The 25,427-nt window shown below is 36.6% G+C and overlaps 1 protein-coding gene across 2 annotated transcripts in view; it reads left to right on the top strand.

The window, feature by feature from the left end:
* The window catches only part of LOC150074894 (vacuolar protein sorting-associated protein 11 homolog), a 612,407-nt gene that overhangs the window by 255,245 nt on the left and 331,735 nt on the right, over positions 1 to 25,427 (top strand). For both annotated transcript variants that reach the window (XM_090389417.1, XM_090389418.1), the window contains exons 15-17: positions 8,144 to 8,290; positions 8,397 to 8,588; positions 15,002 to 15,107. In XM_090389417.1, coding sequence (XP_090245543.1) covers positions 8,144 to 8,290; positions 8,397 to 8,588; positions 15,002 to 15,107 — 445 coding nt within the window. The remainder of the gene's footprint in view (positions 1 to 8,143; positions 8,291 to 8,396; positions 8,589 to 15,001; positions 15,108 to 25,427) is intronic.

Below are 25,427 nucleotides of genomic sequence, written 5' to 3'. Positions count from 1 at the left end.
TATCAAATAAAATATGGAGTCATTCAGACTTTTCCTTATTGTATAATGTCTAAAAATAGTTTAATTTATATGTAAAGATAATGACATGTAAATAGAAGAAAAACTACATGTTAAAAAAAAAATAATAATAATTTCTGTTTTAGAAAGATAAGTGTGACTTTACACTGGTCAACACATAAAATGTTGCGAAAACAAAAATACCTAATCTTGATTAATTTCATGCTGCTGAACATGGAAATCACAATCAGATTTGTCGATTGGCTCTTGTTTTCGAATTAGAGTTGGGGTCTCATATTAATGACTTACTCTACATTATCTACTACAGCTCTTGGCAAAATGCATGAGAACACCGTAGTATCAGTACCATCACACACTTATCACATGATCGGCAACCATCGCCTTGCTCTGCATCACGTGATAAGTTATTGTCGCCACAAATGCATCTTGAGCATTAGCATTAATAGAGGCATTTGATGCAAGAAAGCAAGCTTATGCAGCATCAGCCAAAAAATAAAATAAAGTAAAATAAATAAATAAAAAATTACCACTTCCACTTCACCCCTCTGTTCGTTCAAAATACCTGTCCAGCTGAGCCTTAAACTTATTTAGGCTATCAACTTCCACGACAAGGGATGGAAGTCTGTTCCACCAACCAACCACCCGCTGGCTAAAGGCAAATTTCCGCACGTCTATCCTACATCTGTCTTTCCTCAATTTGAACTTATGCCCTCTCAGGTGATTATTCTGAGCAAGAGGAAGAATCCCATCAGCATTGAGCATGCTCAAACCATTCAAGGCTTTGTACACCTCTATCAGATCACCTCGCTGGTGCCTAGTCTCCAGACACTGTAATTCGCAAAACTTAAGCCTTTCTTCGTAAGAGCACCCCTTTGTTCCATTCACTAATCTTGTTGCTCTTCTCTGTACTCGTTCCAGCAGCTCTACATCCTTCTTGAAATGAGGCCTCCAGGCCTGTATACAGTACTCTAGTTGTGGCCTGACCATTGCCTTATACAAGGGAATAATCACCTCCTTATCCCTGCTAGAAAAGTTCCTATATATCATTGACAATACACCATGAGCTACTCTTGCAGCCCGTCTGCCCTGCTCAGAGAACTTCATATCTGCCTGCACAACCACCCCCAGGTCCCTTTCATTCTCTACCACTGTCAGTGTAGTACCACAGAGTTGATACGTTGCTCTGGGGTTGCTGTTTCCCATATGTAGTACTTTACATTTGTCAATGTTAAACTTCATTTGCCACCTCTCAGCCCATCTGCTCAACCTTTCCAGATCAAGTTGCAGCAGCATAGTGTCAGTAGTGTCCTTGACAACCCTGCCAACCTTCGTATCGTCTGCAAACTTGGACATTAAGCTTGAGATACCATCATCATCAATTTCATTTATAAATACAGAGAACAATAAAGGACCCAATACTGAACCCTGAGGGACTCCACTAATAACATTAGTCCACGATGAGCAGTGTCCATTGATTACCACTCTCTGTCTTCTCCCCCTCAACCACCCCTTTATCCATAGCAGCAATTTGCCTCCAATGCCACACTGCTCCAATTTGTGCAGCAGTCTTCCATGTGCAACAGTATCAAAAGCCTTTCTAAGATCCAAGTATATAATATCAAAGTTATTCCCTGCATCCAGTTCTTTTGTGACTGCATCATAGTATCCAATCAAATTGGTCAGGCAAGACTTCCCCTTAACAAAACCATGCTGTGTCCGAGCTATAACTGAAGTCTTGTCTAGATCATCCTGCAGTGCTTCTTTAACCAGTGCCTCCATTAATTTTCCGGGAACAGAAGTTAAACTCACAGGTCTATAATTACTTGTGTTAGCCTTTGATCCTCCCTTGTGAATTGGGGTCACATTTGCACATCTCCAGTCCATGGGTACCTCCCCTGAGTCCAAGGAAGCTCTCATAATTACGGCTAAGGGTTTGCTTACTTCCTTTGCTGCCTCCTTTAATATAACTGGATAGATCACATCCACCCCAGGTGCCTTTCTTGTGTTTATCTTCAACAATTTCTCCTCCACTTTACTCTCAGTTATTACAAGATTCTCTAGCTTACTGCTAGAGTTGAATACACCTCTGGCATTCCCCTCGCTGAATAACTCCTCATGTGTGAATGTCAATGCAAAATATTCATTTAGTTTGTTAGCTACCTGAGCAGGGTCATCAACAGTTGACCCATCGATATCAAGTGGACCAATCTGATTCATCCCCTTCCTTCTAGAGTTTACATAAGTAAAGAACTCTTTGCTGTTTTTCTTTGCATCCCTTGCCAAGGATCTCTCGTAATCTGCCTTCGCCTGCCTAACCTCCTTTGTAACTTGGTTACAGATCAACTTGTATCTATCATAGGCTTCTGTGTCACGTGTTAATTTGTATGTATCCCATGCATTTTTCTTCTCTGCCATATGCCTCATTAGTTCATCTGACATCCATTTAGGCCTAAACATTGAACAATATTTCTTAGTTGGTATGTAAAGCCTAGTAGCTTGCAAGATAAGTTCTTTGAATGCTTCCCATTTTGAATTTGCTGTTGGTAACATCATCAGTTGATCCCACTGTATAGAAGTTAAATACTGTCTCAGTCCATCGTAGTCGCCTTTACGAAAGCAATACCCCTTCCCTTTACCCCTAATGGTAGTTACCTCTTTGAGTAACTCCCACTTCAGAACACTGTGATCACTGCCACCTAGTGGTTCATTTATCTGCAGATTCTTAATGCATGAAGAATCACTACTGATAATCAAATCAAGAGTATTACTCCCTCTAGTAGCCTCCCGAACATGCTGATGGAGAAAACAATCATCCAATAAATCCCCAAAAGCCTAGCTAGTGAGTGAGTGACCAGCACCCAAATTCCAATCAATATCTAGGAAATTAAAATCCCCCATTGTAAGCTCCCCCATTGTAAGACTCTCTGATTTACTGGCCCACTCTATTTCTCTGTACAGTTTCTTATTATACTCATCAGAGTCATTAGGCCTATAGCACACTCCTACTCTCAATTTTGATCTCCCAATGCTTATGTCACACCAAACTGACTCGACACTGCACTGTCCAGTGATGTCGACTGGCTTCACTTCCTTGGATTTTATGTGTTTCTTAACTAATAGCATAACCCCTCCTCCCTTCCTATCCTGTCTATCCTTTCTGTAGACATTGTACTCCCCAAATTCCAGTTCTGCATTCCTTATATCTGTGTGACACCACGTCTCTGAAATCCCAACAATATCTGCCTTTGATGTTTTGAGCAATAACTCAAATTCATCAAATTTATTTACTAAACTCCTAGCATTGGTGTATACGCAAGTATACATGCACCTGCTCTTCCTCTTAGCCACCCTAACACAACCCATGTGTTTACTTGTACCCCCATGATTCCCAGCAGTCTCTGTAATATCCTGCATCTTATTTTCCAGGCTGCTGCTCATTCCAATAGAATCAGTGCAAGAATCACTTTCTCCTCTGCCAGTGGCTACTGTTAATCTATTAGTCCTTGTATCCCCCCAATCTAGCAGTTTTCCGACCCACCTAACACTGCCTCGATAGCATCAGCAAACATTCTTGCACCCTTTCTATTTAAGTGTATCCCATCCCTGTAGAAGCAGTCTCTCCTGTTAACAAGTACAGACCAGGCTGAAAAAAATTCTACCCCTTGAGCCCTGCACAATCTTTCCAGGGCCGAATTGATCGACAGGGCTCTCATCATATACTCCCTCCTATCGTGTCTGGGCAGAATTTCAGACACTTTCAAATTCAACCCTAATTCACGGCTTTTTTTCATCAGTGACCTGTACTTGTTAAGTAATTCCGCCGGTCTCCTACTCTTAATATCATTAGTGCCAACATGTACAACTATATCACCTTTTGTGCCCTTAAAAGATGATATCCGCTCTGCAACGTCATCAACCTTTGCCCCTGGCAGACATACCCTGGTCCTGTTACACCTATCCTTTTTACAAAGCATGTTTCCCGTTTCCCTGACAATAGAGTCACCAACAACTACTAGTTCCTTTGGGACCAGCGCTTTCTGCCTTGGGGGTTGCCGCTGTGTTGCGCGATGACCAAGTGCAAGCTCTGGCATTGGTGTGGGCAGCTGAGAGCTTGATGGGCCCCTCACTTGTAATCCTTCGAGGGCATCCACCCTGTCCTTCAAGCTCTCATATAGGCCCATAACAACGCTGAGTTGTCGCCTGATTTCCTTACACTCCTTGCATCGCGCACATACAAAGACATCCCACATGGCAGTATCATGTCCCATACCTGACTGCTCCGCAAACATCAAGCAAATAGTGCATCTTAAAAGGCTGTGATTCAGAGGGCAACTGCCCCCCCCCCTCAGTTCTCCCCTGAGCCACAGCATTCCCATTAGCTTGAGCCTTTTGCTTTGCTGCTCTGGTTTGAGTCATGATTTCGATTTACTTTCAATAAAATTTCAATTTCAGTATAAAATTAAATCTTCAACTCTGTTGCAGTAATCCTCGAATATGGCTAGGTACAGGGCGAATTGTTCTCAATTAACGGGTGTTCTCTGAGAGAATCCTACTTTTTGTGCAGTATTTGTGTTAAGTAAGATTAATATGACCAGTAATTGTGTGAATAATCCGGATGACTTCTGAACCACATAAGATCATAGAAAGTGAGCTTAATGGCCTCATCAGGGATCTTGAACTGCCGAAGAATAAGGCAGAGCTTTTGGCCTTGGGACTACAACAGTGGAATATTCCAGATCATTCTGTAAAATTGAAAATATTCTGTACTCGAAATAACGATTATGATAAATTCTATTTAACAGAAGGTAAACTCACTGTTTGTAAGGATGTTGATGGCCTAATGGCAGCAATAAACATGAGTCATGTTCCTGAAGAATGGAGACTATTTATAGATGCTTCTAAGGTTAGCCTTAAGGCTGTGTTATTACACAATGAATCCTTTTAGGCGTACACTATCAGAAATATGAGTGGGAGCTATGTGGCACCCCAAATTTAAAGGCAATTGCCATTTTATTAGGACGTGTCTGTGATACTTGCATCAGCATCATCTGATTTGTCTATCATACTGTATTTAGACAAATCAGATGATGCTATATTCAGTTTGGTTGTGCTGTTGGTAGAGTCTCTTCCAAAGATGTGCCTACACATGCACTCGTACACTTTCTCAGTATGTTATTAACCACTTCATTTAGCCTTATACAAGCACGAAATGGCTCTGATGTAGCTTTCAATTCCTTGGATGATGGAAGCATATCTAATCAACTATTAATTTTAGACATAAAGTTTAGATCTGCTGACTTACTTTAACAAGTATAGGTCAATGTTGAAAAAAAAGTCACGAGTTAGGATTAAATTTGAAAGTGTCTGCAATTCTGCCCAGACACGATAGGCGGGAGTATATGATGAGAGCCTTGTCAATCAATTTGGTCCTGGAGAGATTGTGCAAGGCTCATGGAAGTAGAATTTTTTTCAGCATGGTCTGTGCTTGTTAACAGGAGAGACTGCTTCTACAGGGATGGTATACATTTAAATAGAAAGGGTACAAGAATATTTGCTGATGCTATTGAAACAGTATTAGGTGGGTCGGAAAACTGCTAGCTCGGGGGGGGGGGGTTCTCATGCTAAAAGATTAACAGTAGCTGCAGCCACAGGTGAAAGTGATTCTTGCACTGTTCTTAGAATGAGCAGCAGCCTGGAAAGCGAGGTGCTGGGAATTTCGAGGACTGGTGGGAGTCATCATGGAACAAGTAAATACATGGGCTGTGTTAGGGTAACTAAGAGTAAGAACAGGTGTGTTAGGGTAACAAAGTAATAACAGGTGCATGTATACCAATGCTAGGAGTATAGTAAATAAATTTGATGAATTTGAAGTGCTGGTCAAGACATCAAAGGTGGATATTGTTGGGATATCAGAAACATGGTATTGCACAGATATAAGCAACGCAGAATTGGAATATGGGGAATACAATGTGTGCAGAAAGAATAGACAAGATATAAAGGGAAGAGGGGTTATGCTGTTAGTTAAGAAACACAAAATCTAAGGAAGTGCATCCAGTTGACATAGATGGATAGTATTTGGTGTGACCTAAGCACTGGGAAAGCAAAAATGAGAAGTGTGTGTTATGGGCCTAATGACTCTGAAGAGTACAACAAACAATTTAACAGAGAAATAGGGTGGGTCAGTAAATCAGAATGTCTTATAATGTGGGGATTTTAACTTCCCAGATATTGACTCAAATTTGTGGGTTGGTCACTCGCACACTTGCAAGGCTTTTGTGGATTTATTGGATGATTGTTTTCTACAGCAGCATGTTCAAGAGGCAACCAGAGAGAGTAATATTCTTGATCTGATTATCTGCAGTGATTATTTGTGCATTAGAATTTGAAGATAAAGGAATCAATAGGTGGCAATGATCACAGTGTACTGATGTGAGATTTACTTAAAGATGTAACTACCATCAGGGATAAAGGGAAGGGTTTTTGCTCTCGTAAAGATGACTACAGTGGTCTCAGACAGTTTTTAAATTCTATACAGTGGGATCAACTGATGATGTTAACAACAGCGAATTCTAAATGGGAAGCTACTAGTCTTTTTATACCAACTAAAAAATGCTGTTCAAGGTTTAGGCCTAAATGGATGGCAATTGATCTAATGAGACTCGTGGCAGAGAAGAAAATTGCATGGGATGCATATAAATTATCAAGTGACAGAAAAGCCTCTTGTAGATATAAGCTTCTTCTTCTTCTTCTTTGGTCCTTAGCTGGCAGCTGGAGGAGGCAGTTGGCCATGCAACCAGTATGCTGCTGTAGGTGCCACAGGGTTTCGGACTTGCTCTGTGATGTACTTCCATGCTTTACGATCCATGGCGTCAGTCCTGGCCTGATTAAGGTCGAGATGTTGGCTCTTCAGGTCATTTTCCACTTGCTTGGTGCACGTTTTCCTAGGCGCGGTCCATTGAATGCTCCATTGGGTGGGTCGTTGTCTACAAAGGAGTGTGGATGGTATTCTTTTTGCACCCATTCTACATAAGACAACACATGCTTAGGACAACACATGCATGAAGGGTATAAATTCAAATTGAGGAAGGATGATTGCAGGATAGATGTGTGGAAATTTGCCATTCATCAGTGGGTGGTTAATTGTTGGAACAAACTTTTATCTGGTGTTGTGGAAGTGGGTAGTTTGAATAAATTCAAGGAAGAACTAGACAGAACTGTTGAAAGGAATAGGCTGCTGATATGGGTAGTGGTTTTTTTTTCCCCTTTATTCTTTTTTTTCTCCTTTTGGCTGACATTGTATAAGTAGGCTTTATTGCATCATTTGCAATTACTAATACTACTGTAGTATCATATTTACAACTAATAGTTGCCATTTTATATTTATGATACTTTTGAAAATGGGTATAAGCAAACACAACTTTTTACAGGGTGTCTTTCACAAACTGCAATTGAAGAAATTCTCTGGAATTCAGATCCAGAAGTTGATGAAAACTGAATCAAGTAATACATGTGTAAATGCACAGGATATTTTAACTTCAGGAAGAGAAAAAAAAACACAAGTTTTTTTATTTACTTTTATGAATTTTTATCTTTTTTTATTTTTGACAGTAATCTTGCTTTAATGTTAATAAAAGTATCTTTAAAAGAGATACTTATTAAATTTTTTAAAATGTTAATTATAAAAAATAGTTATGTATATATATAGTTTTTCAAATTTTAAAAGACTAGCAGATTTCTTTAAAAAAATTAAATTCACTCCAGGTGGCACACCTACTGTTTAGAAACTACTCACAAAAGAGTTGCGTGTTGAGATGATGTAGAGTGTTTTATTCAGTCATGAAGTAATGTTGAATACTGATGATTCATGAATATTGAGAAAAAAAAAATTTCCTCATTTGTCATTAGTTTTTGTTGTTGCTGTTATTATTATTATTATATATATTTATTTCAGTGAAACTGGCATGATCCACTGCAGTTTCAATTTCATTTCATGCAAAATATTGTCATAACAGGCATAACTCTAGCAAGCATTTCATACTATGCTTTATTTTGTTTTATTTAATTTTGTTTTATTTTATTTTATTTTACTTAAAAATAATATGTTGTGATATGAATCCTTTTGCAGTTTTTGGATGCACAAAGAATCCACAATTTAACAGCTTACTTGCAAGCTTTACATAAGAAAGGTTTAGCCACAGAGGACCATACTACTTTATTGTTGAACTGTTACACTAAATTGAAGGATATTAAAAAACTGGATGAATTCATTATGGTAAGAAGTGGAATTGGTTTATTTGAAACTTTTGGCTTCATTTGTTATTTTCAGCTCTCTGGAACATCTGTAGGTCTTATTATTATTATTTTTTTTTTATATGTAGACAAAGGATCGAGAAGTAGATTTTGATGTTGAGACAGCAATCAAAGTTTGCCGCCAAGCAGGTTATTGTAATCTGGCTTTAAGGTTAGCAGAAAATCATGGTCAGCATGATTGGTATCTAAAAATTCAACTTGAAGATCAAAAAGATTACAGCCAAGCTCTTGAATATATTTCTAAATTAGAATTTGCAGAGGTTAGTATTAAAATAAAGTTTTGGCAAGTGTTTGCATGTGAATATATCAGTAAGACATGCATATACAGAAGTTTCTTTATATCTTAATCCTTGTGAGATAAAAATAATGGTTATATCTAAATCAGTGGTTACTGATTTAGATATTGTCATGAAGGAAAAGCCTTAGTTTATCCCACATATATGATTTTTTTTTTATTGTTAATTTTTTTACCCAAATTACGTTTTTGTATAATTTGTATTTATCTCCTTTTTTTTTTTCCCCCATTGGTTTTAGTATCATTCTAATCCTTAGACACTTTTATAAATAATTTAATGACTCATTTTTACTGCATCCACAAAGATATTGGAACCTGTAGTACATTATTAGCTGTGTGTATGTTGAAGATCAGGAAGATGCTTGTTAATGTTATACCTGAATTTCTTTAGATTGCAATTTTTGTGAGATTCTTCTAAAGGAATGTTGTTCCAAAGAACAGAAGTAGAAGGATAAATGAAAAGTAAAGTCAGTGGGTTTGGTGCCAAACAGGGAAAATGGATGTTGACCAGTTACATGTTTAGCCTGGTTTGGAAGAGAATGCAGATAACCAATCATAAGAACAATGTTCATGAATATATTATGGAAAAGGCATATAGCAGAAACTGAATATGTTTGTATGTTAGAAAGTGGAGTAAGTTTGAGATGGGATTTTTTTAACTCCATTTCTCTCTTTTGGATAGAGAGTCTAAGAGCTTAAGAAAGGTTTGGTAAGAGAGAAGTGCTACTCCCAAACGTGGAAAGAATATTCCATGGTAGGACAGAGTTGAGATTTGAGCAGAGTCAGTAGTTGTTTAGAAGAAAAGTAACTGTGAGAGTGAAAAAGATAATCAAGTTTCTTTGATGTATAGAAAGCCATATTTGTAACATCTGCTTATGCCAAGAAAGTTAGAAGCCAGGGTTAAAGATATAAAGATATGGTCCTGCCTAGAAATCTGTTTTATTCAAAGCTTGAGCACAAGAGAAGTAAAATAGGGTTGAGTTTTTAGGATTGAAGTGAACTAAGTTTTCTTGGCCCCCACTGGGAGATTACTTGGACATCATTTAGGATTTAAGAAATTTCTGGTTGGTAGTTAAGAAGTTGAAGTCATTTGTGCAAAGCAAGTTTACTCAAACTAGAAGGTGGGGTGTAGATCTCCACTCATTGGAGAAAGGTTATTAATATCCAGAATTAGTTGTGAAATTAGAAGACAGAAAGCTATCTACCATCACCCATAGCAAGCAGTCATAGAGAAAACTAGCTACCCATTTGCAAAAATGCAGAGGGCACACCATTACATGGAAGCTTGCTTAGTAGGCTTTTTTTTTGCCAAACATGATCAAAATCCTTGGAACTGTTAAGTGCAACTGGTCAAGTTTTACCAGACCTTTCCATTGAATCCAAAGATGAGTAATATCTACCAAAATATTACCAGTGGGTTGGCACTGATAGAATCCATATTGGCAATCATTGATCAGATGGATGGTTTTGAGAAAGTTGAAGAGATGGCAGTTGAGGAATTTCTCCATTGCTTTAGGAGTAGTTGAAGTAAGTGCAATAGGGTGATAATTGCAAGGGAGGGATATGCCAACCTTTTTAAGAAATGTCATTTATATGAGCAAGTTTCCATGCAGAAGGAAAAACACAAGTACAATAAAAGAGTAACAAGGTGACATAGGACATAAAGACTCTAAGAATTTCTCTAACAAATGGAGAAATGCCATCAGAACTCGGAGACTTTTTTGCCATCAGGCAAAAAAGTCTCCGAGATGTTCAGGAGTCTTCTGATATCCAAAAAAGAAGATGTTCAGGAGTCTTCTGATATCCTTCTGTTGGAAAACCGCAGTAGGCATTGAGCGGAATTTGTTTGGTATGGGTGGAGATGATTCACTAAAGTGATAGAGATAGAGATATGAAAGAAAGAGATAGAGGAGAAATAGGATGCTAATAAGTCAGTTTTATCTTTAGATGAGGATGCAGTGAAATAATCAGGATATCAGAGCTAGAAGTATGGTTGGACGGAAGTTGCATTCAATAGCTTTGGCCAGAGACCAGATGTCTTGACAACCTTTTGGATAAGGAGCTAACTTCCTCGCCTTAACTTGTTCAGTATCAAATTTGATTGAGTAATCATCAATCTTTAGTTTAGACGGAGATTTTGAGCTGCAGCATAAGATTTGGATCAAGCTAGTTGTGATAAGCTGTGATCTTATCTTGAACAGCTATAGTATGTTTATTGGAAAATCAAGGTTTAGATTAAAGGAGAAGAGTTTAGGATAGAGGAGAAATAAAGGAGTTTATCTCTACAAGAATAATTTCACTTACATGTCTGAGAAAATTTTACATTCTTGTAATGACATGTGACTGAGAATGGTCATGGAGAAATTCTGTTGGACAAAAGACCATTATCAAGTTTTGATCTGAGGTACCTAGAGGACCAGTAACATTAACTGTGTACTTTTGAGGGTTGTTTGTGAGAAAAGATATGTTCTGTGTTTATGATTGTTTAATGTTATAGTAGTTAAATGAACAAGTCATGTAAAGTAATAGCAAAACCCTCAACGTTTGTACCTACTCTGTCCATTGAACTATGAAAATTGAAGCTAGAGTTACATCAGAATCACCAAGGAAGATTACTTAAGTTTTAGAAAGGTAGCTTGTAGGAAGTAGTGTTTCATAGAAAGTAAGTTAAAAGGTTCAAAATGATTTGTAGAGTTGGAAGAGTGTAGAAACAACAGATGAATTTGATAGAATGGGATAAAGGGATTTTAAGTCAGATGAATCATAGATTACCCAGTAATTGTGATTCTGCCAGAAGAAGTAAGTGGGACATGGAAGATTTCAAATGGAAATGGACATCATTGAGTTTGGGACTTAGAAATTAATTAGGAAATTATTGCCAAGTTTGATCTTGTTGCAGATAACTCTGTTCCATTAGTTTGAAGGGCTGCCCTACGTGTGTAAACAGAGAACTTACGATTTACACTCTCTTACCAGTTAGTGTACCAATTAGAGTATGAATACCCTGAAACAATTAAGTGAACTCAGTCATTCAAGAACTAAAACAATATAGCAAATAAATTTTTGATATTTCATTACATGTTAAATATTGACAGTATATTGTTAGTTTGATATATGGTTTTCGATTGTCATATGATTCATATATTGATTTTATTTTTTTGTAACAATACTTTCAACCAGTACAAATTGACATCTTCAGTATGGAGAATTAGATCCATTCTGCTCCTGAGGTTTCTAATTGGATAATCAAGATATTTTTTGACTGGCTATAAAGTATCACTGTAAATATGAAAAATGGATGCATTGAAATATTAGATCCTGCTTGATGTTTTCATGCTTCTATTTTTCATACTTTCAATGAAAGAATCTCACCTTTTCAATCCCTTTAGAGAGCTCATGGGTAGGATTAAACCACAAGTATCTAATCCTTCCATGCTGAAGATGCCAACTAGCACTGATTGGAAGTAGGAATGGGAAAAAAATAAAAATAAAATTAATATGTAAATAGTATGATAATCAAAAACCACATTGATACTCACAGTATATCACAAACAATATATGTTGATATTTAACGATATATTGAAAATTTGTTTTTTATGCTGTTTAAGTTCTTGACTGATCAAGAAGGTTACTTAATTGCTTCAGGGTATGTGCAATCTAACTGGAACAAAAGTGTTAATCAGTTTGAACTTTTGATTTGAGCATTGTAGGATAGACATAATGAAATTAAGCCACTGCTCACTATGTGGGAGAAAATAATCAGTGTGCTTCAGAGAAAAAAATACTATTGTACTTCTCTGAGAGAGAGAGAGAGAGAGAGAGATTATATTTTGGGATATTATTTGCTGTTTAATTCATGTAAAAAGATGACATTCCTCTCTTTTAGCAGTGCTCCTTACTCACTGAACTTGGTAACTTAGCATATATATACAGCTCTTACAAATTAAGGCTTTGTAAGCTGGTCAAAGAGCATTTCTACAGACTGGTGACCAGTTTGATTTACGAAATGACTGAAATTGAAGAGACAGAAATGGTCTGTGTTAAAAAAATATATTTCCTATTTCTTTGACAATGGAGTCACAAACAATAGCTATATCTTGTCAGACCAGCACATTCTGGTGTGGAGGATCTCACAGTGTTGTGTGTTGCATGAGTGCAGTCTCCAGATTTGTTCTGGGCCCCTGAGAAGAAGAGATACATACCACAGAAGAGATTAATTGCAAATCTGCTTCAGGAATTTTCCCCTTGCTTTATTTTATTATAGAGTTATGTGTAATCCTTTCTTTTGAGAGGTTGCTGTGGTAATGTTTTCCATAAATAGTGATTTTTACACATGTAATCACACATGCAAAAGCACTTAATTTCACGCAACCAGGCTAGAATTTCACTCCAATCAAGCATACATTTTTCCAGCTGTTCTGAAGTGACATCAAACTGATCACCAGCTGACACAAATGTATGACAATATTATGTACTAATCTGCCCTAAGTTGCCACTGAATAAGTGTCTGTACTGAAAATAAGTCACCTTTTTTGCATGGATAACAAACAAATTACACTGCAAATAATCTTGCAGTGTAATACTCTCTTTTTAGCATGTTTACAATTATACAAAATAAACAACATAGCCCTTATTTTAACATATCGCTTGTATACATCAAGCCATATGATTAGTAATGGCAGCAAAAATGTATAACAGCTATATACAGTTGAGAAATTGATTGATTGAATTTTGGCGTAGTGCAATTGTTGTCTTTCTGATATTGACTAAATGAATGTGTTAATCATTTACTCAGTGTCTACTACCACATGATCATGTACCACAATGTCTTCAACTACATAATTGTCTATTCACAAACATTTAACCGCAGTAAAACTAAAAGGTTCTTCACATTTTAAATTGTGAGAATTGTGAAATTTGGTACAGAGTTTTAGTGTATCAGAATAAAAATATGTTTTTAATACACATGTTCTTATCTTGTACAGATACTTAGAACTGGTTTAAATCAAAACAGACATGTCTTGGTTCTTTGAATCATCAAATTAATGAGGTTTTACTGTATGTTTTATGTATACCCAGGTTTTCAATTTAATTCTGCACATTTTTTCTTTTTAATATTTTATATTTATATAAAATTTTTTCACATCCGTTGAGGAAAAACCTCTTGCAGCATGATTTAAAAATAAGCTCCTGCTTATAATTACAAAATTCAGTGCAGTAGCCATTTGCTTTGAAAGCATTTTTGTGATTAAACTAGAAAATGCATTTACATATGATTTAACTTGTGCCATGTATATGTTGCCCTTCCATTAATATCCAGACACCCTTCCATTGATGATTACGTCCTGCCCAAGTACCACGTCTCGGTCACGACCATATGACTATTCATGTCAGCCTTCATTTTGAGGAGATAGCAGTAGATTGTGAATACAAGATACCAAAATCAGACTTCCAGCATGAAATGATGATAGGGTGCAATGTAAACAATCTGTCTCAAACATGATATTTCAATGGCACTGAAGATCCCCAGGTCTATGATTGGTGATGCAATCTGGGATTGGAGGCAGACTGGCACTGAAACTGTTATGTTACGAAATGACCTGCAAGAGCTCCCTCACTGACAGAATATAACAGGAGAGCCCTGCAAAGAATTACCCATTCAGAACGTAGGTCAATGTTGTTGCAGAAAAGATAGGCCCTCAGTGAGATGATTGGAACACCTGTCTGCATGACTTCATGATATGGGTTACCACAGTCATGTAGCCATCTAAAAGCCACTAATCACCCTGTCTATTGCCACTTGCCATCTATCTTGATGTAAGACCCACCATTCTTGGACCGTAGCCCAGTGAAAAGTTGGTATTGTCCCAATAGTGAAATTTAGCAGAGGCAGCATGATGTGGGCTGGTTTTTATGGTTTAACCTGGGACCATTTGTTGTTTTGCACAAAATCGTTCCATAAAAACCAGTCTCAAAATTTTCATGGACTGGTTTGAGGAATTCAGCATCAAAATATTTGGATTGCTAGCACACAGCCCTGATCTTAATCCTATAGAGTACCTCTGGGATGAATCGGATCATTGGGTGTATGTGTCCAAAAAACAGTGCTGAAATGATCACCACTTTAAAGGTAATATGGTGATAAATAACAGAGGATATTTACAAAAAAAAAAAAAAAAAAAAAAAAAAACTGGTGGATAGTGTCCCATGAAGACTAGAGGCTTCACAAAGGCTAAAGGTTTCATTATGTGTTATTAATTTTCCTGTAAATAAAGGTTATGTGTAGATATGAAGCTGCCCTGATGTTAATGGTAGGGCAGTGTATAATTAAATTGAAGTTTATTATTAAACTTTTCACCTGAATAACTGTTTATGTAGGCAGAAAAGAATATGAAGAAATATGGAAAGATATTAATAAATAAAGCCCCAGAACAGACAACCAAATTGCTCAAATATTTATGTACAGATTATCATCCAAGCACAGGTACTAATTCTTTATCAAAATACAATGTTATCTAAATACATGTAACAGAGAGAGAGAGAGAGAGAGAGAGAGAATATTTCATTGTATTTGTTTATTCATAATATCACTGAGTAAAATTTATAATATAGCTGAACTTGCCAAGTCCAGCAATCCAAAGACCAGATTGTTGCCAAAAGTTACAATTTTCTTGATTTTGAATGGTATATATTATAGTCATACAAAAAAGCTGCAAGAAATATTGTATTTCTATACTACATTTCATATTACATAGTACTGTGTATTCCCCTCCTGAGAGAAAGGTGATGTACAGTATATGGAAAGTACATTTTCATAATAACTGCACAATCATAAACCAACCGCTATTAAAATTATAAATAGTGTTATGTTATATTAAAATAATGATGTAGATAAATGAAATAAATAGAATGATAAAATTCCACCGGATAAAACTAATAAAAAGGTAACTAACTGTCTGTACAATAAAATATGAAATTTTAAACTGCAAAGAATTATTTACAATTACAAAGGAGGAGATAGTGTCTGGTCATGGCTGATCTGAACATTAAAAAAGCTTTCAGTATCACTTGATGATATGGTGTTCCTTCAAGATCTTTTGTTTGAAAGGCCAGTTATTAACCCAATTTATCCAAGTTAAATATGAGTATCTGAACAATTTATTGAAATCATTTGCTCAAGAGGATGATGTACTGCAGGGTTCCATCCTGAGTGCAACATTTACCATAAGAATTACAAACATTATATGGGACATTCCAAATATGATTGAATCAGATATGTTTAGCATTAGTTAAGGCATATGATGCAAGAAAGCAAGGTTATACAGCATCAGCAAAAAAATCGTCCCATTTCTCCCATCTGGTCTCTCCAAATGTTTGTCTAGTTCAGCCTTAAATTTATTTAAGCTATCAACTTCCACAACAAAAGATGGAAGTCTGTTCCAGCAAGCAACTACCTGCTGGCTAAAGGCAAATTTCCCGCTGGCTAAAGGCATCTATTCTACAACTGTCTTTCCTCAATTTGAATCTACGCCCCATCAGGTTATTAATCTGAGCAAGCAGAAGTATCCCGTCAGCATTGAGCCTGCTCAAACCATTCAAGGCCTTATACACCTCGATCAGATCACCTTGCAGGGGCCTAGTCTCCAGAATCTGCAACTTGCAAGACTTAAGCCTTTCTTCATAAGAGCACCCCCTTTGTTCCTCTCACCAATCTTGTTGCCATTCTCTGTACTTGTTCTAGCAACTCTACATTCTTCCTAAAATGAAGCGTCTCTGTAGCCAGGTGGGCAGGAGCAGCAGTGCGTAGCACATGCTTCTTGATTAGACCAGGGTTCGAACTCATGACCACCAAATAGGTATAATGTGGAAAGGTCAGGGAATGACCACTGCATATCTCCGGAGCAATATGGCCTTAGTTGCTAATGTTCCTAAACACCAAATAACAACAACAACAACCTTCCTAAAATGAGGCCTCCAGACCCCTGTATACAGTACTCAAGGTGTGACCTTATACAAAGGGATAATCACCTCCTTGTCTCTGCTCGTAAAATTCCTATATATCATTGACAAAACTCCATGACCTGCTCTGACAGCCCATCTGCACTACTCAAAGAACTTCATATCTGACTGCACGATTACTCCAGGTCTTTTTCATTCTCCACCTCCCTGAGTGTAGTACCACACGGTACATTTCTCTTGGGTTACTGATACCCATATGCAGTACTTTGCTTTTGTCAATGTTAAACTTCATTTGCCACTTCTCAACTCATCTGTCTAACTTTTCTAGATCCTGCTGCAGTAGCATACTGTCTTTACTGTCATTAACAACCCTGCCAACCTTTGTATCATCTGCAAACTTGGACATTAAATCTGATATACCTTCATCAATATCACTGATAAATATACAAAGCAACAATGGGCCCAACACCGAACCCTGGGGAACTTCACTAATAACATTTGTCCACAAAGAGCAGTGTCCATTGATTACCACTCTCTGTCGTCTCCCACTCAACCATTCCTTTATTCATTGTAGCAACTTACCATTAATGCCATACCTCTCCAATTTGTACAGCAGTCTTCCATGTGAAACGGTATCAAAAGCTTTCCTGAAATCCAAGTATATGATATCAAAATTATTTTTTGCATCCAGTTCCTCTGTTACCATATCATAGTATCCAATCAAATTGGTCAGGCAAGACTTCCTCTTTACAAACCCATACTGTGTTTGAACTATTACTACTGTCTTGTCTAGGTGATCCTGTATCACCTTTCTAACTGGTGACTCCATTATTTTTCTCGGAACAGAAGTTAAACTAACAGTTTTATAATTATTTGTGTCACCCTTTACCATTAGTAGAGGCATACGATGCAAGAAAGCAAGCTTATGCAGCTTCAGCCAAAAAACCCCCTCCCACTTCACCCCTCCATTCGTTCAAAATGCCTGTCCAGCTAAGCCTTAAATTTATTTAGGCTATCAACTTCCACAACAAAAGATGGAAGTCTGTTCCACCAATCAGCTACCCGCTGGCTAAAGGCAAATTTCCACACATCTATTCTACAATTGTCTTTCCTCAATTTGAATCTGTGCCCCCCTCAGGTTCTTAATCTGAGCAAGAGGATGAATCCCATCAGCATTCAGCACTCAACCCATTCGAGGCCTTATACACCTCAATCAGATCACCTCACAAGTGTCTACTCTCCAGGCACTGCAATTTGCAGAAATTAAGCCTTTCTTGGTAAGAGCACCCCCTTTCTTCCCCTCACCAATCTTGTTGCCCTTCTTTGTACTCGTTCTAGCAACTCTACATCCTTCCTGTCCCTGCTAGCAGGGACAGGAAGGCGAAGGCAGATTACGAGAAATCTTTGGCAAACGATGCAAAGAAAAACAGCAAAGGGTTCTTTACTTATGTAAACTGTAGAAAGAAGGGGATGAATCAGATTGGTCCACTTGATATCGATGGTTCAACTGTTGATGATCCTGCTCAGATAGCTAACAAACTAAATGAATATTTGCATCTACATTCACACATGAGGAGTTATTCAGGGAGGGGAATGTCAGAGGTGTATTAAACTTTGGCAGTAAGCTAGATAATCTTGTAATAACTGAGAGTACAGTGAAAGAGAAATTGTTGAAGATAAACATAAGAAAGGTACCTGGGGTGGATGCAATCTATCCAGTTATATTAAAAGAGGCAACAAATGAAGTAAGCAAACCCTTAGCCATAATTATTAGAGCTTCCTTGGACTCAGGGGAGGTACCCGTGGACTGGAAATGTGCAAATGTGACTCCAATCCACAATAGAGGATCAAGGGGAGACACGGGTAATTACAGACCTGTTAGTTTAACTTCTGTTCCAGGGAAATTATTGGAGGCGCTGGTTAAAGAAGCATTGCAGGATCATCTAGACAAGACTTCAGTTATAGCTCGGACACAGCATGGGGTTCGTTAAGGGGAAGTCTTGTCTGACCAATTTGATTGGATACTATGATGTAGTCACAAAGGAACTGGATGCAAAGAATAATTTTGATATCATATATTTGGATCTTAGAAAGGCTTTTGATGCTGTTGCACATGGAAGACTGCTGCATGAATTGGAGCAGTGTGGCATTGGAGGCAAATTGCTGCTATGGATAAAGGGATGGTTGAGTGGGAGAAGACAGAGAGTGGTAATCAATGGACACTGCTCTTCGTGGACTAATGTTATTAGTGGAATGCCCCAGAGTTCAGTTTTGGTTTCATTGTTGTTTTCTGTATTCATTAATGATATTGATGATGGTATATCAGGCTTAATGTCCAAGTTTGCAGACGATACGAAGGCCGGCATGGTTTTTAATAACACTAATGACAGTACACTGCTGCAACAGGATCTAGAAAAGTTGAGCAGATGGGCTGAGAGGTGGCAACTGAAGTTTAAGAATGACAAGTTTAAAGTACTGTATATGGGAATCAGTAACCCCAGAGTAATGTATCAACTGTGTGGTACTACACTGAAAGTGGTAGAGAGTAAAAAGGACATGGGGGTAATTGTGCAGGCAGATATGAAGTTTTCTGAGCAGTGCAGATGGTCTGCAAGAGTAGCTCATGGTGTCTTGTCAATGATATACAGGAATTTTTATATTAGGGATAAGGAGGTGATTATCTCCTTGTATAAGGCAATGGTCAGGCCATTGCCTTATACAAGGGGATTGAGTACTGTATACTAGTGTGGAGGCCTCATTTTAAGAATTTTTAAGTTTTGCAAATTACAGTGTCTGGAGACTAGGCATGTGGGAGGTGATCTGATTGAGGTGTATAAAGCCTTGAATGGTTTGAGCATGCTCAATGCTGATGGGATTCTTCCTCTTCCTCAGAATAATCGCCTGTGGGGGTATAAATTCAAATTGAGGAAAGAAAATTGTAGGATAGATGTGCGGAAGTTTGTCTTTAGCCAGTGGGTGGTTGATTGTTGGAACAAACTTCCATCTGTCGTTGTAGAAGTTTATAGCTTAAACAGATTCAAGGCAGAACTAGACAAACATTTGGAGCGAGTGAATGGGTGAAACGAGAAGGGTCTGTGTGTGTTTTTTTTTTTTTTTTTTTTTTTTTTTTTGGCTGATGCTGTGTAAGCTTGCTTTCTTGCATCATATGCCCTTGCTAATGCTAATATTTTGCTACTTATATAGCTTACCTTTGGACCTTTCATCTGAAAAATTTGATTATCTTAAAAGTTGTCACCATATGTCCTGGGTTCAGAGCTTATAAAAGCTCCCTCTTACATCACTTTAGAAACTTAATTCTATCCTGCTTGGATTGTCGATCATTAGGCTATGACTCTGTGGGAAAAAGTTCATTATTATATATGAATGTCATCCATCTTAGTGCTTTTAGGATAGAGCTGTGGGAGCCTTCAGAACATTTCCAGTCCACAGCCTGTGTTCTTTTTTTTTTCATCTCACCCCATTTGGATACACCTGTTTGATCCGTAGTGTGTCATGCTATATCACATAAACAATCCTGCAGTACTTCAATTGGAAAAGCTTCTGCACAATTAGGACATTGACTTCAGTATATCATCCAAGACATTGCTACTCCTAAACTTCCGTGGACTGTATTCTCACCTCTTTGTGATGATATCCTTCAGTGATCGATAAAAATGCTCCCTAGCAAACAACCACCTTCGGGAGCTACGTGAAGCACATACTTTGGAAAACTCTGCGAAACTGCATCTATACTGATGGATCCAAAACAGATTCAGATATAGGTGCTGCAACACTTTCTTCCAACTTCTCAGTAGCTTTCTTGTCTCTTCCAACAGAATGCAGTGTCTACTGCAGAATTGCATGCAATATAAGTTACCATTTAAACCAAGCTGAATGCAGTTACTGACATTCAGTCTACAGGATCTCCCCGACTTACACAATATTTGACTTATGGAAATTCGACTTTACGTAAGTTTTTACCGGCCAGTGCAAACTTAAAAAAATCATGGAAATGTATTTTGCATCCCAGAAGAATAAATGGAGGTATCGTGAAAATATCTTAATTTGAACCCAATAACACATTGTTTTTTTTTTTTTTTTTTTAATTTGTTCCAAGTCCTTAGAGGTTGTAAATTTTGCTATATTACTAAACTATTTATTTGTCTAAAAGGTCATATTTATAATAGAAATTGCACTACCCTTTCATCGTTATCATATATTCCTGTTATAAGAATCAATTTTGAATGCCTTTGTGATAGTTTTCTAAAGCACGTTTCTGGTGGTCACAGCCATAAAACAATAAACACAATTTGCACTTTCTGGTTTATTGGGATTTTCTGTTAAATTCATCTAATTATAATTATAATCATCTATTTATAAACGGGTAGTAAACTTGATCTTATTGCTTTTGCAATAATACAGATAACTGCAATTGTGTGGGTTTTTACGCTATTATGGTGAAATGTGTTCTCCTTCACTGAAATCTTCAACAATATAAAAAACAACTTTTCAGAAACTTCTCTTCATTCCTGTATGATGAAGGGAAAGTGACCAACGAAAAGTGCAAGTGGTGGTAGTGCCAGGAAACGAAACAAAATTGATTTAGAAATGAAGATGAAAATGATTGAGGTACGAAGCAGGACAAAGTTTGTCATCTATTGCAAGGGAATTAGGTCTTGCAGCTTCCACAGTGAATACTATTTTAAAGGAGAGTGCGCATATAAAAGAATATGTTAAAGGATCAATGCATTTAAAATCAACAGTGATCACAAAACAGTGTTCAGCTGATTGAAGACAGAACAGCTATTAATAATATGGGTGGAAAATCAGATTCAGAAGCAAGTGCCCCTGAGTCCAATAACAATTCAAGCAAAAACAATAAGTACTTATGAAGATATTAAGGATTAGTATGGTGAACCCCAACCCAAGTTTGTGGCAAGCAATGAGTGGTTTAATAGGTTCAAGCATCGTGCTGGTTTCCAAAACATTAAAGTATGTGGTGAAGTAGCCAGTGCCAATTCTGCAGCTGCAGAGAAATTTTGAGATGTGTTTGAAAAAAATTATTGATGAAGGCGACTATTCAACGCAGCAAATTTTTAATGTTGACGAGACTGCTCTGTATTGGAAAAAAATGCTGGATCGAACATACATTGCCAAAGAGGACAATGCCAGGTTTCAAGGCTTCAAAAGATAGGGCCATGCTCTTGCTTGGGGATAATGCAGCGGGAGATTACAGATTAATACCACTGCTTGTGTACCATTCTGGAAATCCTCGTGCATTTAAGGGCATCAATAAAGCCACCATACCCATGCATTTCTGATCAAACCAGAGAGCATGAATAATAATATCTTTCTTTGAGGATTGGTTTAAATGCTGCTTCATTCCTGAAGTTGAAAAATATTGTAAAGACAACGATTCCTTTCAAGATTTTGCTTCTATTAGATAATGCTCCTGGACATCCTATGCAACTAGATGATTTCAATTTGAACGTGAGAGTCATATTTCTACCGCCAAACACGACTTCACTCATCCAACCTATGGATCAGGTTGTTATTTCGAATTTAAAAGCATACTATTTACGCACATTTGCTCAGGTATTGTCTGCAGTAGACGATTAGAAAAATTTTACGTTAAAAGACTTTAGGAAATCTTAATATTTACCATGCCATTTTAAACATTAATGAGGCCTGGGCGGAAATTACTAAAAGTTGTTTAAATGGTGCATAGAAGAAAATATGTACATGGCATGTAAAAATGACAAAACCAGTGAGATGGTATATCTCTTTGCAGGTTTGTGGTTTTCAAAAATGAAAAACTGGAATGAATAAAAAAACTTTTTCAGAAGCGAAAAAGTTTCTTTCATTGCCGGTGAGATGGAATCTCCTGGATTGGCTAAAGTTGTTCATGTGCAGAAATGAAAATTTAGAGAGGAATGTAAAATGATGATCATCTAATGATGAATAAATGGAAATAATTGGAAAAGAAGAAGGAATCAGCTATCTGTGCCCCCATCTTTACAAAAAGGGAAGCTACAAAGTACTCCGATGGGCATAGGACAAGCATAGTTGTTGATAAACCCCCTCAACCCGGGGAGAGAGAGAGAGAGAGAGAGAGAGAGAGAATGCAGTTGCTGTAGCCAAAAAAAAAAAAAAAAAATTTTTTTAATTAAAAAAAATCTGGTTGTTGTCAACAAGAATGTGTCATATTTCTCTCTCTAAAATCAAATTTTTAGAAATATTTTATAACCAAATTAAAGATGTGGATAATATAGAGCACAAAAATAAAGTTCCAGTTTAAGTAGTTAGTTTATTTAATCATCAAATTTTCTTCCCAGTGACTTGTTCATATCTCTCATTTATATCACCGTTCTAGTTTTCAAAAGAATCAAGGAATAGTTAGGAAAAACCATGTATGGTCTGGATTTGATTGCATAATACATAATAAAACATACAAGAAACTGTTTTATCCATTATACTATGTTCTTCTGTTGTTGTGCTTTTAATATTAAAAATTTTGAAATAATTTCAAAAGTATGTGAGTAAAGGGAACAAAACATGCAGGAAATACAAATTTAGGTCACATAACATTATGGTCTCCTGAGATTGAAAGAAATGATTTTTGGAATCACATACCAAGTACATGTTTTCAAGCTGCTGGATTTGTGATAAAACTAAAATATCAAAAGATAAAATGACAGAATATAATTAAAACTATATAATAGAATAATGGTAATTTCAGCTGCTGAAGCTTCGTCTTGTGATGAACAACCATAAGGTAGTGACATAAAAAAAAAAAAAAAAACCCAAGGTACAATAGAATTTTACTAACCTTCTAAACCTGCAAAAGACCCATTTTTGAATGGCTGTGGTCCTGTACTGTGAAAATCACTGTCAGATAAAGTTCTTACAGTGAAAACTGAAGACAAAAGAAAGCATTGAAAGAATTTCTGCACTGATTATTCCCGGGACAGTGCTCTCTCTCTGAATGAAAAATTAGTTAGAAATCAGACTGGACAGTTTATAGATAACAAAATTAAATAGATGAAAATAAAATATACTCCAATAATAATTTACATAAAACGGTAATAAAACCAAGTTGCCCGAATGATATATTTATTAGCCTATCAGAGAATTAAGGGAGGTGCAGGAAACCTATATTATTCAATCAAGAATCATAGTAAAGTTTATACTTATGACTTAAGGTACTGTTGGTATAATCATATATTGAAATATAGCAAAAGCTTAATACTTCATTACCTACCTCTTAAACCGTTTATCACAAAATTCGTATAAAGAAGATGAAATAAAATTAAACTACATCAGTAATTAATAAAATAGAGCCCAGAGGAAAACGAAATGCATTCCTTCTTCCTATGGTTGTCATATATAAATTTAATAAAGTAAACTGCTAAGAAGGATAACATGTAGGAAGGCAAGAGTCTAAACGGGGAACATTCAATTCAATCATCATCAGTTGACTAATTTCGAGCAAGTGAAGAAGGGGTTTGTAAAGTTGTTTCAGTTCCCTTGATGCTTTGAGTTAGACACGTGGTAATTTAAAATGTGTTAGACTCCATATTGGGGAGAGGCCGGCTGGTAGTTTTGCATTTAATATTCTGAGTGATGTGTTCTGGCGATACCATTCTATGGCCAAAGTTTCATATTCCAATATCCTATAATTAGAATTTAGTTTTATCAGTGTGATGGCTGAATCTATTAATGGATTGTATGAGTGCACGTGTCATGTAAGCTTGGTACTGGATTGATTAGTTTTAAGACTATTAAAATGGTAATAGTCCCTTGTGTTTGTCATTGTCGATGATCCATATTTGGTAGTGGTACTGCCTATGTAGTCAGCATTACAGCCTGATTGGCATTTTATAAAATATATTAAGTTATTAATATCTTTAATCTTATATTCATAAGTTTCCCTGTAATTATTAAAGAAACTTCCAACTTTATGTAGTAGGAAAAAATTAGTGTGATGTCTGTGCCTTTAAAAATATTTTTAAGTTGCTGTGCAAATTGGCAGTGGTATGGAAGTATAATTTTAGTACTTAATGTGTGATCTTTATTTATCCTATCCATATGGAGCTTGTTGATTTTATTTTTTACTGTTGATATAGTAGTAGATTCTTGATTTACTGGTTTAACCAGGACACTTCAAGACTCCAAATTATAAATTTAAAAAAAAAGTCAACCATCATAAAATTCAAGTAATAACTAGAATAGGTATAAACAGATATTTTGCAAGTCATAAATAAGCGACAAGAAGTCGTGTTATAAAGTCGTCATTGTAAGATTATTATCTTGCAACCCCCACTGTCTTCATACCCGATGCTAAAAAAAAAAGAGAGAGAGAGAGAGAGAGAACAAATGTTAAGTTTGTTTTAGTGTGTCGCTTCAATTGTTGTGTTTCGTCGCACTGCAACGGAAACAATTTTATTTCGTTATTTATATCAGGGATAACAAATTTTTTTTTTGTTTAGAAATCGCGAAAATGATGGGTAAACATACATAAACGAGTTGTGCTTTCAATTAAACAAAAACTTGAAATTATTCAAAGGTTTGAAAATGGTGCGTCTGTTAAATCTTTAATGAACCTGTAATGGTAACGTTATAATATGTTGCTGACCAAACCATATGCAACATCGTAAAAAATAAAAGGGTAGCTATTAGATTTAAAATCGACATCGAAAAAAATAAAGGGAAGCATCGTATTGGACACACAAGTAGTACGTGGTATGTTTTTTATCTATCGCCATATTTTTTACGTAGATTGCTGAACATTTTTGGATACAGTAAGTCCCCGACTTATGTAACTTCGAACTTACGATATTTTTTT

Source organism: Mastigoproctus giganteus, unplaced genomic scaffold (assembly GCF_048544385.1).
Source record: "Mastigoproctus giganteus isolate SK-2022 unplaced genomic scaffold, ASM4854438v1 scaffold_16, whole genome shotgun sequence".
NCBI classification, from domain to species: Eukaryota; Metazoa; Arthropoda; class Arachnida; order Uropygi; family Thelyphonidae; genus Mastigoproctus; species Mastigoproctus giganteus.
The sequence above is the reverse complement of the archived record's forward strand: the minus strand, read 5'-3'. Positions and strand labels throughout refer to the sequence as shown.